At 46.7% G+C, this 17,704-nt stretch overlaps 1 protein-coding gene across 1 annotated transcript in view; it reads left to right on the forward strand.

Annotated features, from left to right (window-relative positions):
• Positions 1 to 15,187: 15,187 nt before the first annotated feature.
• Positions 15,188 to 17,704, forward strand: part of LOC126547234 (nose resistant to fluoxetine protein 6-like) — a 48,631-nt gene continuing 46,114 nt past the window's right edge. Inside the window, exon 1 of the mRNA XM_050195176.3 lies at positions 15,188 to 15,698. Coding sequence (XP_050051133.2) covers positions 15,350 to 15,698 — 349 coding nt within the window. The 5' untranslated portion in view covers positions 15,188 to 15,349. The remainder of the gene's footprint in view (positions 15,699 to 17,704) is intronic.

The following is a 17,704-nucleotide window of genomic DNA, read 5'->3' on the forward strand; positions in this document are numbered from 1 at the left end:
CGTATTTGCTCGAGGCGTTGTTGTGCGCCACTGTTCGTTTCCTGCGAGAAAGTTAACACTGTCATGCCCTCACACGAGCGCATCGCATCGTGGCTGAAGTGTTGATTTTGCTGGACAGCTGCTTGCGTGTTATCGTCTTGACGCTGCAGTGCTTCAGCTCGGCTTTGCATCTGAACGCCCTGCTTGAGTTGTCCGCATGTACAGTCGACCGATTCTTTAACAGTACAGCGAGAGCGTCGACTGGCCAACCGGCCAGCGCCTTCTAATGGCGCGAATCCGTGAGATCAGAAATAGTAGCGCATGCGCACCAAGTTCACTCGAAACGCAAGTTTCGTCTGCTGGGGTCTTCCTACCAGCACGGTACAGCCCCTGGTACTATTAATTCAGCGCAAGCTTCCCGCTTTATTGGAGATAGCATGAGCGTGTGCCCCATGGCTCACGTCATTTCTTTCTTCTTTTTTTAGCGTGTGCTGCTCTACTGCGCATGCTAAAAAAAATAATGAACGAAACGTCCAAAGCTGCAATACAACTGTATCAATGCAGCTGCAAGAAAGAGCAGCGCAAGAGGGGATTATCAACTTTTCCATCTAGTTCCAAACATGGCGCATGCCTTCGACCCGTTCTCAGACGCCTTTGCCAATACGCCAAATGTGAAAACACCAGAACTGAAGCTTCCACTTAGGTAATCGCCACAGGGGTGGTGTCATGCCTGTGGGAAGGGCCTAGCCGACGAAACTTGCGCTTCGGGTGAACTTTGTGCGATTGCGCTACTCTTGCTTATCTCGCCGCTTCGCGCCGTTAGAAGGCGCTGACCGGCCGGCGAGTCGACGCTCTCGCGGTACTGTTAAAAAATCGATCGACTGTAAGCACAAATTTGCACGGGGTTTATTTTTTCAGAAATAGCAGAAACGTGCCGTATCATACCTTGAATTAAATTTATTACAGTGTGTCCGCAACTGTTGCCATGTCTATAGTCGGATACAACTTAAGGACGAAGAGGCCCCGCCCAGATTACCGAAGCGAGGCAGCCGATTGCCTCCGCGACCAACGAAATAGTCTGGCTGACTCGATTCGGCTCAGTTCGAAACGCGGGCTGCCATGTTCTCCGTCGGCAAAGTCACCGGTCGTCCGGCTCATGACGTCAGTCTAGAGTGCGTGCCCATTGGTGGAGGCTCGTGTGCATCCGACTTTGAGGGGCAAGTGCTGCCGCCTTCTAAAGTTGTACCCGACATTAGTGGTAACGTTTCTTTCGTTGAAGAGACCCCAAACAAAGCGTGCTTTTTTTGACGGTGCATTTACCTTCTACCGCGATCATTCTATGCATGCAAGCTGCCATGAGCGAAAAGTGGCTATAATTCACCCGTTTCGTCAGGGCCTTGGCTTTACGCATTCTGTGTCTTTTTCTGCCATACTATCTCGCCTAGGCCGTTGCACGTAAGTTCAAGAAATAGCGCTGAAGCTTCTGCAGTGCTTTTGCAGGAGGCTAATGCGTAATTGCAGCCGTTCAGAGGGCATTGTGTCGATGACCAGGGAGTTCCAGAGGGCATTGTGACAACGACCAGTTAGCTCCAGAGGGCTTGGGGGCGACGCCCACGAAGTTCTCCCTGGAAAGGGCTAACAGACGCCTCTCCCGCGTCCCTACCACGTACTACATTATGCACGTTCTCAACCACCCGCCGACGCGGCGTGCAACGCAGCGACAGCAGCAGCAGCACTGGAAAAGTGCAGGTAAGAGGCAAAGGAAGCTTCGCTTTAATAAAAGAAATACATAAATACATAAGCTAGACCCAAAAATTTACTCGAATAGTTTAGTATATCAGAAGTTCATTCCTCGTTGAAGTGCTCAAAGGGTATCTGTTTCTTTCTTTCTCTCAAGTTTCTATCTTTCTTTCCTGTTGTTGTTTTTTTTACTTCCCAATAAGATTACGGACACAGTGGAACAGCGCTTGACCGCTCAATGTCGGCATCCCTCGCCGCATTCGGTCGCACTATTGTTTTTATCTCGGCTTCGTTAATCCTAGCCAACGCAAACCTCACGCGTCTGCCACGCGCACGCAGCGTCATCACCGGGACAAGCCCGAGGCGTGCCAAGTCGGGAACGCCAAGCGAACGGCGCGTTTACGTAAGGCGCGGGGAGGAAAAAACTGGGAGGCTGCAAGGGCAGCTCGCGCGCGCTGCCCACGAGGCTCACGGCACGACCTCTGCTCGAGGTCGAGAGATTTCGAGGAAGAAAGAACTGGCATAAATATTACGAAGGAAAATAAAAAAACAATCAATTATGAAAGTAAAAGGCGGGTATATAAAAGGAAAACACGGAAACGCTGACGTATTTAGAAAAAGTTTCTGATGCACACACCTCACGGCCGACAACAGGGGGGGGGGTATGCTCAGATAGCACGCGTTTTCATTCGAAAACTTCATGAGAGAGAGTAATAATATCGGGGTCGATGTAACACGGGGAGTATTTGGGCTTATTCTTGCCTTAGCGCTACCCCGTACTCATGCGTATTCATGCCATCTTGTTCGTCCCCCATGTTGCGTTGGAAGCACGTGGAATAATGCCAAAACGCAAGTGAAATTTACTAAAGAGGTCGGAATGCAGTTTTGCTTCTCATAAACAAAACCTGGAATAAACACTGAATCTCGTTGCTGTCTCCCAATTCTAGAACGCTATTCTAAACCCCTATTCTAAAACTCCCTGTTACTTTTTTTCTGGTCTGGCGGGGACAGGTGTGTATGGTGCGGCTATTTAACGAATACTTTCTACACAGTGCGGGGGTGGCATCTAGTTGAAAATAAAGGCTTTCAATTTATACAGAAGTTCGAGCAAAGAAGCACGAGCATTAACCACAAAGAAAAAGACTTGATCAAATTTCCACAAGAGATGACAATACGAAGCAGGTACGGAACGTGACTTGATTCTGTTGGATTCTGCTCGTTGGCGTATACAGCGCGTTTCAGCGAACACTTTCAAAAATTCTTAAAGGTTACCTATGGCAGATAGCACAATTCTAGTTCATGAGCGAGTCTACTCGAAGCAGCGGACACTACTTGAAAAAAATTATGCATAATTGACTAATTAATAAAACGGACTAATTCACTTTCTAACTAATTAACTTATGACCCATATTGCAGTTTACAAATTCTAGCCATGTAGTTCGCAAGGCGGATCCACTAAGAACGAATTCTCAGAAGGACACCAGTTTCCAGATATTAATTCCTGAACTTTGCGGAGAAATGCATTAGCGTTCCAGTTACTTTTGAGCTTGAATGCGTAAAATGACGTTTCGTTAATGAAGTAACTGGAACTACGATGCATTTCTCCGCAAAGTTCGGGAATTAATATCTCGAAACTGGTGTCATCCTGAGAATTCGTTCCAAATGGATCCGCCTTGCGAACTCGCCGGCTAGAATTTGCTAATTGAAATATGGGCCATACAGTAATTAGTTTACGACTTAATTAGTGCATTTTTGTTTATTAGTCAGTTATGCATTTCAATTTTTTTTTCAAGTGATGCCCGCCTCTTCGAGTAGACCAGCTGATCAACTAGAAATGTGGCATCTGCCACAGGCAACCTTTAAAAATTTTTGAAATTATTCGCTGAGTCACCCGGTATATAAAATGTGTTGAAAAGCTGGAAGAACGCAAGTTCCTGTCTATCTCTTGTCAAATTTGACTGGAATAAATTTATTTATTCGGTTTAACGTCCTAAAACTGCGCAGGAGCTATGAGACGTGTCGATGCGGAAGGCTGCGGGTTACTGTAGGCAACCTGGGGCACTTCAACCTGTGCACAATGCTTGGTGCACGAGCGTTTTTAGGGTGCAGCTCCCGTTCCTGGGTTGAGCGCCGCCGCCCCTCGGCGTAACCGCGCGAACGCGCTCCTGCCCCTCGCCCCCCCCCCCCCCCCCCCCCCTCTGCTTGTGCGTCCGTCATCTTTTTCCACAGTTGGCTCCGATGCCGCTCATCGTGCCAGCGCTCCCATGCTGCCCCTCCCTGCTTAAGCGCTGACGGCACTGGCCCACTGTCAGTCTGTGAGGTGATCTCGGTCTCTAATTACTTGCCTCAATATATTGCGAAATGAAAACGCGCAACCAGGCGCGCTCAGATTACGCATTAGGGAGCATTGCAATTGTCGGACATCTTTGTTTTGAGGATTTATCAGAATGCGACCGCCATACCACGGCATGCAGTCAAAGCCACTGCCTGGTGTTAGACAGTATATCCACATAGCTACCGCGGCGGGGGACCTCAGATAAATTCTTACAGTGAGTGTGCGAATAATTTTCACGCAGCAAAAAATTCTACACTGATAGTGCGAAGAATCATCTTTTATGTAAATGCCCATGCGCAGTTGAGAGCGCTGCAGCATCTGTCCGTCTCAATCCTCACCTCGCCCCCGCTTCCACGGATTCGCCCTCATCTCTGCGGCCCTTCTTACCTCGCATGTCAGTGAGAAGTAGGTAACTGGACGATACCCAATTCTAGTTAAACTCCCTCTCTTCCTTCTGTCTATTCGAATGTCACAAGTAATGTGGTCTGTTAAATAACTAATGAGATGAAATCCAAAGTGTTAGTATTTCACGCTGTATCTCCCTCTGCTGTCCTCAAGCCTGCAGAAGGCGCAATTCTTTGAACATGGCGCCCCGGCTCGAAAGCAACCGCACCGGAAGAATACATGTCGCGCACACTATGTCAGTTAGTAAGGACAAGGCCGGCCAATCATGAGAGCGAATGCATTGATCATCCTTCTATATCAAAGTTGGCCGGTGTGAGATTCAGGTCTCAGTCTGTGCTGCAGGCTTTTTGCATCAGTTTTCATTCCTCTATACGCAAACGCAAGGTATTGGCGGAATACGCTTCCTTCAGCAAAAAAGATACGAACTTTCCGTTAAGATTACTGGATAGCTTCTTTGTGCTGGTTTGGATGCATTTAGTCAATATAGAGGAACATCGTTGCCCATATGGGTAATTGAACTATCTTGAATTTTTCACATTTCTTTCTTTCTCATACTAACTGAAACTTTCACATGGTCGGAACAAAACTGCTTACTGGTCCTTATGGCACAAAACCCTAGACACGAAAAATAAAAAAAAATAACATGTACGCCACGCTGCACGTAAAAACGTAGCGTAAAACATTCCAGCCTAATAATACCAGCTCCGTTGCTGACTAGTTTTTTTCAGTGTGTTATTTTTCTTCTTTTCCCCTTTTTTTAGTGACTGACGAAAATAAATGGTTTAGAATACACAGCTTCAAAAAAAAACCTTGTTGTCGGCGCCGCGAATACGCCTTGTTGTTTAATAGGCAGCTAGTCGCACTTTCCGCGTCCTGACACATGCGCGCGTGATACGTTATTTTCATTGCTAATGCGGAGCGCGCCCCTGGCCCGTGTCACGCCGTCGAGTCCTTCAGCGGTCGTTTCGACGGGCGTTTGCGATGATCTCCCAGGGGCGTAGCAGCCATAACAGCTCTTGCGAGAGTCGACATCTGACGCGGCGGACAATGTTTCCTGAGTGGTTTCTTCGCACAGAATGTCCCTTATCGCGAGCGCTACTGCTAAGGGGGAATAATGTTCTTGGAAATCGTGAGACGGCACATTAGCGCGAGACTTGCGAGATAACCATGTTTGCACAGAGGTAGAAACCGACAACTTTCTCTGTGCTTTTAATCACAAGCAGTGACTGTGTCGTGCGTCTACAGAGAGCCGTAATTGTACTTCTATCTAAAAGAAGAAAAATCCGGCAGAACCCGTGAACATCCATCCATCCATCTTAGGTATTGCCCAGTTGTCAACGTTAATACGACCAGCGTTCAAGTAATGTAGTGACACACTGTATTGCTGAAAGCACCTTTAATTACAATCTGCAGTGGTCATTCCGTGATATCCCATGGCTTCGGTTTCGTTACCAAGGCACGGATCCCAAGTCCATATGAGAATGGGTGTTAAGCGAAGCTTTCCTTTATGTTCGCACATAAGTAAGTGTAAGCGTTGTGCAAAACGGAATGCTAATGACAGAAATGTTTGTACAAAATGACGCAAAAGAAATCTAATTTTACGCACTTATCTGTACCGACTTCTTGAATTTTCTGTAGCCGACTTGTTCACTTCTGGGTAGCTCAACGCTACTCGCTCAGTGCACGGTCAAGCAGAGCAAGAAACAACAAGACCTAATCCCGCTCAATACACGCACAAGTTGTTGTTGTTATCATTCCTCTGCACAAATGGCTCAAGTCCAAGTTTGTCCACTTCAGTTCTTTTTCCACACTCAGCTGCTTCTGCGGCTCATTTCTCCACCTTTAGCCTAACGTCCTGCTTTTCTATTCGGGTACATATCCGTTCTGTGGCATTGGCCAAGAATGGGCACATACCTGCATGTCTATTAGGGTACATACCCATTCTGCGGCACTGACCAAGAATGGGCACATACCTGTTTGTACATTCCGGCACACACCCATTCTGTGGCATTGGCAAGAATGGGCACATACTTGCTTCTCTATTCCGGTACATACCCATTCTGTGGCATTGGCCAAGAATAGGAACATACCCAGTGCTCCAAGTTGTCATGCGAAAGTGGTTAGATAGCTGCACACTAAAGTGGGGTTAATATCCTGGAAATGCTAACCGCATTAAAAAAGAAACGGCACTGAGACAGACACGTTTAGCATGACTACTCCCGGAATACGCAAGGTGCTGACTCTTTATGGAATGCAGAGTTCGGTTTTGAGGATCTTGGCCGCAGGCAATGTATCTTCCATCTATTCTTCCCAAATACAAACCTCTTCTCATTCTGTTCTCTCTAACTGGCGCAGAAGCCGCTTCAAACGTCTCTATAAAGAGCACCAGCCCCAGGAGGGATACCTTGCAACAGAGCATATCTCCATGTCTCTCCATTCAGCGTTCTTCTTAAATTTTCACTTTGTTTCAAGAGACGTCCCTATTTAGGCACTTCTTACAACGTACCAACGAGTATCAATGCTACGGAGCATCATTTGTATTTTGTATCCTGCCTCCGTACCGTAACGATGATTCTAAAATGATCGCATTCAGTATGTAAGTATGCGCCCTGTCATATTTTAATATGTATGTATGTATGTATGTATGTATGTATGTATGTATGTATGTATGTATGTATGTATGTATGTATGTATGTATGTATGTATGTATGTATGTATGTATGTATGTATGTATGTATGTATGTATGTGTTTTTGGCAGGAATTAATGAAGCTACTGAAGTAAAGGTTAGTTCAACATCTTGGTACCTTTACATTGAGGTGTCGTTCAACTGCGATGAGATGTAAGACGGTAAGCGCAGATCATGTTTCAAGTGCATTCATAAAATAACATTTGTGTAAAAGCGGTAAACGAGTGAGTTGCCTTCTTGCACAATAACAAAGGGAAGAATTAGGTTTGAATTTAGGGAATCATTTAATACGAAAAAACACGCACGTCGGCTACGAATGGCTTCGAGTAAAGATAAAAGCTGTATTGCAGGTGGATCCCAGATAGTTGAAGCATATTTCAGTTTAGATCTTACAAGTGTGTTATTCAATATCAACATAAGTACATCGTTAACCCGAGAAAATTTTCAACGCAGTAACGCATGTGTTCGTCCCGACAGATCATTAGTAAAGCGATCACGTACGCGTTTATATGAAGCGAAAACAAAAAAAAAAAACGAAGTTGATAATTTTGAAGGGAAACACACTAGAAGTACTGTGCGCACAAGTCATATCATTCTGAATGTATTTATTTTAAATTTCATTAAGCAGTGATGACACCAAGAAGGGACATTGTCAACATCTGCTTGAACAAGAAGGGAATCTCCGGAGTTGGTTATTCTACGGTAACTCACATAGTTGTCAGCGAAAAACTTAATCTTAGTTAATCCCGGTATTGTTGAGGAGGTTGGTATAGTATGAACAAAAAATGAGGATCTGAACACTGTGCTTTGCGGCATGCCCGAGGTTACAAGACCGATTGGTGAATTAGCATTGTCAACAGGCACTTACTGCCTTCGATTATGTAAAAAGCATTAAGTCCGGCTTGGTAATTAAGTGGCAATCAATATTAAGTTTGCTTAACTTGAAGATAAAGAGGCGGTGGCATATGGTAACAAAATCTTTTTTATAAAGTCTTGAAAGATGCAATCTACGCAAGAACCATGATTGAGAGCAGAGATCAAGTCTTTAGTGAACATGGCTAGTGGAGTTTCGCATGAGAAGTGTTTACGAAGACCATGCTGCTATTCGCTGAAGTTTTATTCCAGGAATACAACTACTTTATAATGAAATACATGCCCAGCAAGTTTTCACGAAATATTGGTCAGTGCAATGGCTCTGTATGTGAAAGGACACGTAGAGTCCCTTTGTTTGTGAAAGGTCACCACAGTCCCCGCCTTGCAATCGCTGGGCAGCACAGCACGCTGTATATGGTGAACGTTAAACTGACACAAAACTTTGAAGTGGAGATAATGTGTGACATCGATTTATGTGGGCATGCACACATCGTCTGCAAAATCTCGACATCAAATATAGCTTAGAACACATTTAAAATCAGTTTTAAAGTACGTGCGCGCAGCCGACCGCAAAACGCAGCACCTCGCGACATCGACATCAAGGAAGGATTGTAAACAACCGAGAAAACGAAAACGCTATGTCACGAATTTTTGTTGGCTGCTATGCGGCTTGCATGTGTTCTTCTCAGTTGTTGCTTGTAGTGGGACGATCTCCGTGTCGCTGCAATTGCAGAAAAGCGCAAGTTTTTGCCGTGTTAAATACCGTGCAGGCCATGACGTTCGACGCCGATTTGTCCTGTCTTGCTATTGAACATGGCTGATGCGAGGGTCCTGAGGTTCGTCCTCGCTGTCGCCGACCGCAATATCCGAGTCGCTGTTTTCTAGTGGGCCGAATCGAAAGTGATTGGCCACGTCTAATACGGCGGCGACTCCCGCCTGCACGAGATTGTCGCCGCTAGATGACGAAAATGGCGATGAGGACGAAAACGACGACGGCGGCATCGCAAAGCACGTGCAGGCGTAGCAGATGAACTAGCAACACGAAGCTAGCGCGTCAGAGTATACGTCAGATGTATTTGCGATCACGTGCACAGCTGTGTTGACATTCCTTCTCTGGCCTATCTCGTTGCTCTCTGAAACCGAAACTTGGACTGGTTGCTACAAACAAGACTCCAGATAATTACCTGTTGCGCTCTGGAGTAACTGAAGTTTCGTGCCGTGATTACTGGGTCATTAGCTACTTATTAAAGCAGAAAAAAAAACAGATCGAAATTTTTTGTGTCAGTACTTTTAAGCAGATCTTGACAAAATGATTACTCAGAAAGCTCCAGTCCGCTTCAAAAAGTTGAGCAGTGATTTTATCAGTACCGAGTGCATATATATTTTCGTTCTCTTTGCGCTTGCTTATGCTCCACCAAGTCAATGCAAATTAAATACATACGCGAAAACAAGGGGTTTCACATTTCATCAAGTTTCTCATTTCGTCGAAAGGTTGAAGATATTGTTTCTTTCAACCGTTTAAAACTTCCCCGGATCGTTTATGTTTATTTGGAAGCAGAAAAGGGACTGTATTATGAAAGAAAGGAGGCTTAAGCGATTCAGCCTTTCGCAAAATGATTGCAGCTCGACGTTAATGGAGGCAGGTCCGCTTTGGCGTAGTCTCTTGTCATTTTGCTGGGTTATGGTGCTCGGCTCAAATGGAAAGTTGCCACGAAAGTGAAGGATACACTGATGGTATAGCCTAGGTAAATGTGTTAGCGCTGAATACATATCAGGTGTATAGTAAACACAACTAGCAAGCTTTTGTGAATTGTTTAGCTGGGTGTCGCGTGTGTCGATGTCTTATGAAATTGTCAAAAAAAAAATGAAAATTCGGGCAAAATTCAGCTACCACTAACTTTCAAAGTATGTGATGGCATGCTTATAAGTGTGTGAGGTAAATATTTTCATGTAAGTACAATGACGTCAGATACAGCACAAATGCTGGAATCTATGTGAAGTGAAGCTTTCAGGGTATGGTTATTTAAATGCTCTAAAAAACTGCTCATCTTCTGCACCACATGTTGCAGCATAGCGATTACTGGCCCAGCATAGCAGGGCACTATTTCACTATCTCCAGGATCGGCCCAGTCCTTCCGATGCGCTGGAGACGCCTTAAGCGGGAGACACATGGTGCGATTTTCCGTGCGATCTGTCGTACGGCGCGTCGTGTGCGACTTGCCGCATGCGGCGATTCGGGACACATGGTACGAATGACCGAGCGGCGGGTAGCTCCGCCCAGAACCGGCGCCCCTGCGTGGAAGTTCGGATTGCTGCATAACTTCGAACCGAAAGTGAAAGCAAACGTATTTGCACAGCTCTCTTGTTTGAAACAAACGATGACGATATAAACACGCCTATGGAAGCACTGTAGACGTGTTTCCGCAAGGCCGCGTTAGCAGTAACGGCTCCTTTGACAGCCGCCGATGAGCCGGCAGGCACAGCTCGCTCGGCCATCGAATCCGACACCGGTGGCGCTTGTGACACGATCGCTTGCAGCTCGTATAACGAAGCGTCTATGTTAGTCGGCACAACGTGTACACAGTTATCGTACGCTCAATTTGCAGCACATTTGATTTCATTGGCGCCGACAGAAGCGAACGAGCATGCCAGGCGAGCTTGCGATCGCTGGGGTACTGTGTAGGCCTAGCTCGCCGGCCGTCTATCCGAGGACGAGGGCCCATGCCGATGCGTCCGCAGCTCGTAATAAAGCGCCTAAATTCATCAGCACAATCAATGCCTGAACATTTATGTTTCTCTTAAGTGAAAATACGGTTAGTTTTCTCGGTGCCGTTAGTAGCGATGAGTAAACACGCCAGTCAGGCGAACCGCTTCGTATAGACGATTGCTGGCGCATCTGCGCTGACCGCGTCCGATTACAAATCACGCCAATTATTTACTATATCGCACAACGTTTTATAACATGCACTCTTTCGAGGCCACTTTATTCTATCAGTTATTTCGTGTCAGAAACAAATTGCAGCTTACTTATGTGCCGCCGTCACCGGCGAAAGAGGCCTTCGTTTCGACCAGGGAGAAAAAAAAAAAAAAATAAAACAGACATGATCGGAGCGGCGAGGCGCTCGCTCGCCGGCTCCGCCCCGTCGGGTCTACGACGTGGCCGTGACGTTTGCGCTACCGGCGCTGTCATTAGCTGCGGCCGCCCGACCGGTGCGGCAGCGAGTTGGTCGCATGCGGGGCGTGCGATTCGGCGCCGCGTGCGGCGGATTTGGTTGAAAAGCTGTTGAGCGCGGCTGCCGATGCGAATGGTCGTACGACCGATCGCACCCAAAATCGCACCATGTGTCTCCCGCTTTACAGCTGCGCGCCCGTGCATCACGGGCGACCTTGCACACTCTCTTTTGTCAAAGGTGCGCTCCTATACCTCGTATCTCTTACAGACTTGAATCCCTTGCAGACTGCGACGTGTTCGTCTGTGTTCAACACAGAATGTTTTTCTGCTAGATACCTCTAATGTGTGTTAAGTCCACCTATATTGCTATAAAAGAAAATGCGTGATCTATGGTGGATCTTTCAGCCCTGCAGGCCAATTCTCTAACTGTTAAGGTCGCGCTTCTCTCGTACCACTCTTCGAAACATCTGGCGCGTGCGCGTCACCTGCCAGTTTGTCGTATACTCTTCCCTCGTGACAGCTAGCGCTTTGAGACGCCGCGTTAGACTGCGCGGCTTTCGGGATCAGCCCATATATCTGATCAGACGGATGCCTATAAAGTGGTCGAGGTCTGCCTCTAATGCTATCGTATCAAAAAGGCTCCTCGCAGAGCACTAGCACCTCATGAACAGATACAGCACAAACGCGCACTACACACAATGCACTTCTTTTCGTGTTGCTCAATCACCTGTCACTTGACCAGTGCCATTACAATCGTCGTTGTCGTCATAATTATCATCAGTATCTTTCTTTCTTACTTCCAGCGATCACTTTATTTCTACACTGTATTTCGGCTGCTCTTTGGCCAAAGTTTTTGTACTCCAAGAGAATTTCCAAGACAGCGTGCGTAGGGTATGCTCTGTTCCCCTTCTTAGCCTTTATGATGCCCGCACCGCAAGTGTATCTTAGCTGTGTGCCGCAAAGCAAATGTAAGGGTATATATAGCTGCGGACTATAATACTACCGGCGCAAGGCAACGGTACGGTAGGGGAAAAGCACACGTAATTATTAAAAACTCACAAAGAGGCCAGTATTCATCAGAATCGTTCGTACTCGAAGAAGCTTCATATTCCACTGAGTGCCGCCTAATAGTGTCAGTAAAATATATGATAGCAAAGATTCAGGCCAGTGATGAAAGTTTCTGTGAAAGGAGTAATAAAATACCGGCCGGTGTCCTGCACTAAGGCAGGCAAACTGAGTGTACTGTGATTACATGAATAAAATAAGATAGTTCGTTTTTGATCAATAAGAACTGCCGGAGTACCTCTTTAAGGGGCCTACGATAAATATTAGTCATAAATTATAACTATCTTGCATTTCCGCCCACTTAGCAGTTAGACCTTTAAGATAGAGTGCACTTCTTCATGCAAGGTAAAAGTACGATCAGCGCGATGTCGGATTTTGGGCTTGGATTACCCCGCATTAGGTTACATGCTGTACGTTTTGAATAACTCGGCCGGTTTAACATAATGATCCGCTTTGCCCGATTCATTCCACTCTTATTGTTAACACTTCCAGAACGGTCGATTCTGGTAACACCACAGGTCTGGCCAATATGAAAATACGAAAAGAAAAAGAACTGGAATTCAACCATCACGTGATTCCAGCCTTGCTGCAGACTGAGTGCTGTATACGGGCAGAAAGAGACAAAAGCTGCGAAGACGTGATAGTTGCGACAAACGGGCATCACTGAGCACATTGTATCTCGTTCTTTTATTTTGGAGGGATAACCTGACTATTTGGCACAGCTGTGTTAAAAATAAACTATGGGGTTTTACGTGCCAAAAGGACGATCTGATTATGAGGCACGCCGTAGTGGGTGACTCCGGAAATTTGGACCACCTGTGGTTCTTTAATATGCACCTAAATCTAAGTACACGGGTGTTTCCACCCCCACCGAAATGCGGCCGCCGTGGCCGGGATTCGATCCCGCAACCTCGTGCTTAGCAGCCCAACACCACAGTCACTAAGCAACCATGGCGGGTAGAGGTATACGCTATTGCGACGCTTTAGCATAAAGTAACAAAGCTACCGACACTGACAACACAGCTCTGGCGATACGACGGTGTGTTAGATATAATTTATGAAAAGAAAATAAAGTATCGTATATTGTAAAGATTATTTTCCTGCGATTGTACCTATAGTTCTTTTTCTTTTCACCCGTCCCACCCTGTGGCCGATCACGGAGAAAGCAGAGACGTTTTCTTATGTGGCCCAATGACTAATGGCAAGATAACTGGAAATCGAGAAAAAAAAATAGTTGCGAAACATGCGCCCTTCGCAGCTACCTGTATACTGCACGTCGGCCATACATCAACTGTACACACGCACGCCGGACACCACGTCACTTGAAAAGCGATATGATAATAAATCCTAACAAAACGGAAATGGAGCACGATAACTTAACATATCTCACATCTCACACAAGCGTACCTTCCCGCCGATGTGAGTACTTCGAAACATTGGCCCGTCGTAAACATGATTTGAGCGCAAAGAAGAGCCATTATCGCCAGCGTTACCTATAAAGTATATAAACCTCCTTACACTTACAGACTAATGAATGAGCACAGTGCGCTCACTTATGACGAAGGGAAAATATAGGTTCTAAGCAATATGTCAGATAGCCTCTTTAATAAACTAAATTAATTAACAAAAAAGGGATTTTTTAAGACAGTTTAAGGAGATAATCTCAAGAAGGTTACAAGAGCGCCCTTCATTTATACGTAAAAGCGACCGAGGCCTGGGTCGTCTTCTTTAATGTATCTTTTCTCTCATTATTCCTAACGTCGAGCGTTTTTTATGAACCAGGATTGCTATTTCTGCGTTTGCATGTCGTTGTCGCGGTAATATATGTAGTGCTTCTTCTTTTATCTAGCATGCTGCGGCCACTGAAGTTATCGGTGACATGGCTTGCCCTTCGCAGGACGTATCATAATCAACGGGTAAACAAAGCTATAGAGTATCAGCGATGGAAAGAGTTATGGCCAGTGAACGTTAAAGTACGCAGATGCTTAGCCTGAGCACGCTTATGGCCGCATATACCACCCCAACTGCGCGCTCTCTTCCTTATAGGAATCCAAAAACATTTCGCTAGAAACAATGCTAGGCCTGCATGACAAAAAGGTGACATCACCAATAACAAGGAACTGAACAGCCGAGTTGGAAAACAACTGCAGCGGGCACGAGTGGTAAATGCCCTATCGCTGCGAACCACACACCTGTTTCTAAAAAAGGCTAAACAACGCTCTTAATGCTTGTCTATCCCAGCGAAGAGCCGAGCGTTGTCACATAGCTAAAGCTCGTGATTTGCGAACAGGGTGTTCAATACCGCCATAAGGCCTCCATTAAGTCCTGGAATTCCTTGAAAGTACTCAGGCAGCACGTCCTCTCAAACAGGAGGGCGCCGTCTCGCACGCGCCACGTGCCTTTAGAAAAACACGTGAAGCATTCGCTGCAAATGCGGCAATTAGAAAGGGAAGGAAGAAAGCTGGGAGAGGAGGAAGGTAAATGAGTGTATGGGCCACACGCCCTGTGGCGCGGGGTGTTCTTCGGCAAAGTCGCCTTCGTTTTTTTTTCCCTCTTGCTGAAAGGTATCACTCGGGAAAAGTCTCACTAGCGCTGACGTCACAGCGAGAACGGGGCGCACCACATGAGCGCTCAATGCCAGCGTATCGGCTGGCGTCGAAGACGCGTGCCCCGTGCACAGGAGAAGCGGCCGCCTTTCTCCCGAAGCTGGTGATTGGTCAAGTTCAACGGCAACAGGGGCAGCAGCACGCGCTGACCGTCACCAAGGTCCCGCGCCGTCGGCACGCGCCGCGGGAAGCGCAGACGACACGGTAACGGCTGTGGGGGAGGAGAAGGCATGTCGTCGCGGGGCCTCCCCCGCTCTGCCTTTCCCGTCACCCCCCTCTGTAGCGGCCGGGCTGACGTAAATTCATCGCCAGTTCCGAGTCCATTATTCCGAGCCTGAAAGTCGCCCCGTGTTCATTCGACCATCCGTGGCGGACGCCAGCGGTTCCAAGTGCTAGCGAACCCCTTGCCGGCACGGGCTAGCGCGTACGCGACCGTCGCGGAACCCCCCTTGGTCGGCCGCATCCGCCGCAGAACCTAGTCGCACCATGACGGGCCTCAGGTCGGAGCAGCTGAGATGCCCTCGCGGCCTCCTCCTGCTCCTCGTGGCCACCTCGTCGCTCGCCTCGGCGCAGCTGGCCGGCAACTCCACGCGCGCTGTGCCTGTGACGGGCCTCTCTGTCGGCCGGACCACAGCTTCAACGACGACGGCAAAGCCGGACCCCATCAAGGAGGCTTTCGACTCCCTGTCGGAACGCATCACGCGAATCATGTTGAAAGAGTTCTACCCGATGGTCAGCGAGCTCATCTACGATCAGCGCCTTTCAACGGGCTGTATCGGATCGCTCATGAAGATCGGCCCGGCCTTGAAAAACTTCGACATATGGGCCGTAGAAAGTGAGTGCGGGCTCGGCCTTCTTGCTCTTTTTGACAAAGCCTTGGTGCTCACGCGCGAGTGCGAGCTGAAAGCGTGAGTCCATTCTGTTCGCGGCAAACGTTTAGCGCATTTTTAGCTCTCGCAGTATAGTGAGTAACTGGGGTCTGCCCTGTTGTCACGGTTGACGCACTATAGTTGTATATAGCGTTTCAGCTACTGGCACTACAGCTTCCTTTACTCTAGCGGGCTACGCTTTTTCACTTGCGTAAGCCCTCACTACAGGTCCAAGAACAATGCTTAGTTGGGGATTAAGCGTGGGCCTCTGATTTCCAATTGGTTGCTAGATTACAGCGAGTGCGGCAAGTTATTTATTACACTGTGCTATTTCTTCTTCCGCTCTGGCAATGCAAATGTCGCCGTTGGCACTGCTTTCTTTTGACGCGTGTGTGTTCTTGTTCTGGAGAACCTCCATACAGAATGTGTTGCAACTCATCGCGGGATTCCATTCTTATTGCGCGAGCAGGCTGCGCGCGTGATAAACTGTGAGGCTTCGACCTCGTGAAGTCTCCTAGTTTGTCATGCGCAATTTCATAGTAATTGATGAACTGAGGTTATACGATTCCAGATGTGTTCTTGTTACCCAAGGAGTAGGAGGAGGAAAGAAATAATGGAGTGGAAGTAGTAGGATAAAAAAAGGCACCCCCCCCCCCCCACTTCACAAAATATTTATTAAAACAATACAAACAAAAAACGTCGTGGCCTTTGTGTTCTCGGTGATAGTGAAAAGTGAATGTCTGTTTCCCGCTAGGCGTAATTCACTCATGATTCCGTCGCTGTTTAGTTCCTCATTATGCCTTTATGATTAGCTCGCTTCGGTGCAGGATCATTGGTTGTAAAGTTCGGCTTCAGAGCACCAGATCGTGGATTCGGTTGCCGGCTGCAGCTGTTAACGTCGTGATGTGGACGAAATGCAAAAAACGTTAGAGCACTTACATTTAGACTCACCTTAAAGAAGCCCAGCCGGTAAAAAAACAACAACAGGTAGCCCTTCACTGCGCCATTTCTTGAAGGCCGTCTGTGGCAATAAAGAACATTTAAAAAGAATGTTAAACATCAAACCCGTCAGTTCGCAAATAAATATGTTTTCAATTACGTCTTGCACAGAGCTGGCTTTAAAATTTTACGAGCGTACAACACGTCTAGATTGTACACAGTATTCCTAACATGATGGCGAGGTACCGCAAATATCGGAAGGAAAAAGCCCCGTGTGTTTGCCTGTGGGCTTCTGTGTACGACACTCCCAACGGCGTACAAACCATCCCAAATTGGCGGAAAATAAAAACTAAGAAGAAAAATCAAGATTATGTGCTAATATTACTCTTCGGAAAGCGAATAAACGGAATAACGGGCAAGGATGTAGCAACACAGTGACTTCATAACAGATACGCGTAAAACTGTGATAAATAAAAAAATAATAATAAGACAGGCCCAAAGGGAGATTAATACGGCGATAGGACTTCGGAATTAGTTTAGTACATTTGGGGTGCAGCAGAGCGATGAACATTTCTGAACAACAGGTACACGTAACATTCAACGACCATTTATTGTTAAGAGAGTCCTTTTTCAAGTAAACTTGGTGCGTTTCTGGCATATCTAATTTATTTATTTATTTATTTATTTATTTATTTATTTATTTATTTAGTACATACTGCGGACACGAAATCCATGCAGGGTGGATAACACAATATAAGGTCAATATATAGTAGGTCAAGGCGGGCAATATTGAAAGCGCTTGCAAGTGGGTGCTGTAAAATGTCCGCTGTCGTAAACGCGCTTCATGGATGACGACGTGAAGCTTCCACCATGATACATGCACTGCTAGAGAGTTTAGGCCCGAAAGAAAGCACGAACAGACGTAGAAATATCAAATCTTATGCGCGCGTGTTTCGTTTTATTGATTTAAGGTCGCCTGCTTCGCCGCAATTCTCCACTTTACGTGTGCTCTATACCACTCACGTTAAGTACG

The sequence above is a fragment of the Dermacentor andersoni genome, chromosome 1 (genome assembly GCF_023375885.2).
Source record: "Dermacentor andersoni chromosome 1, qqDerAnde1_hic_scaffold, whole genome shotgun sequence".
In the NCBI taxonomy this organism is placed as follows: domain Eukaryota; kingdom Metazoa; phylum Arthropoda; class Arachnida; order Ixodida; family Ixodidae; genus Dermacentor; species Dermacentor andersoni.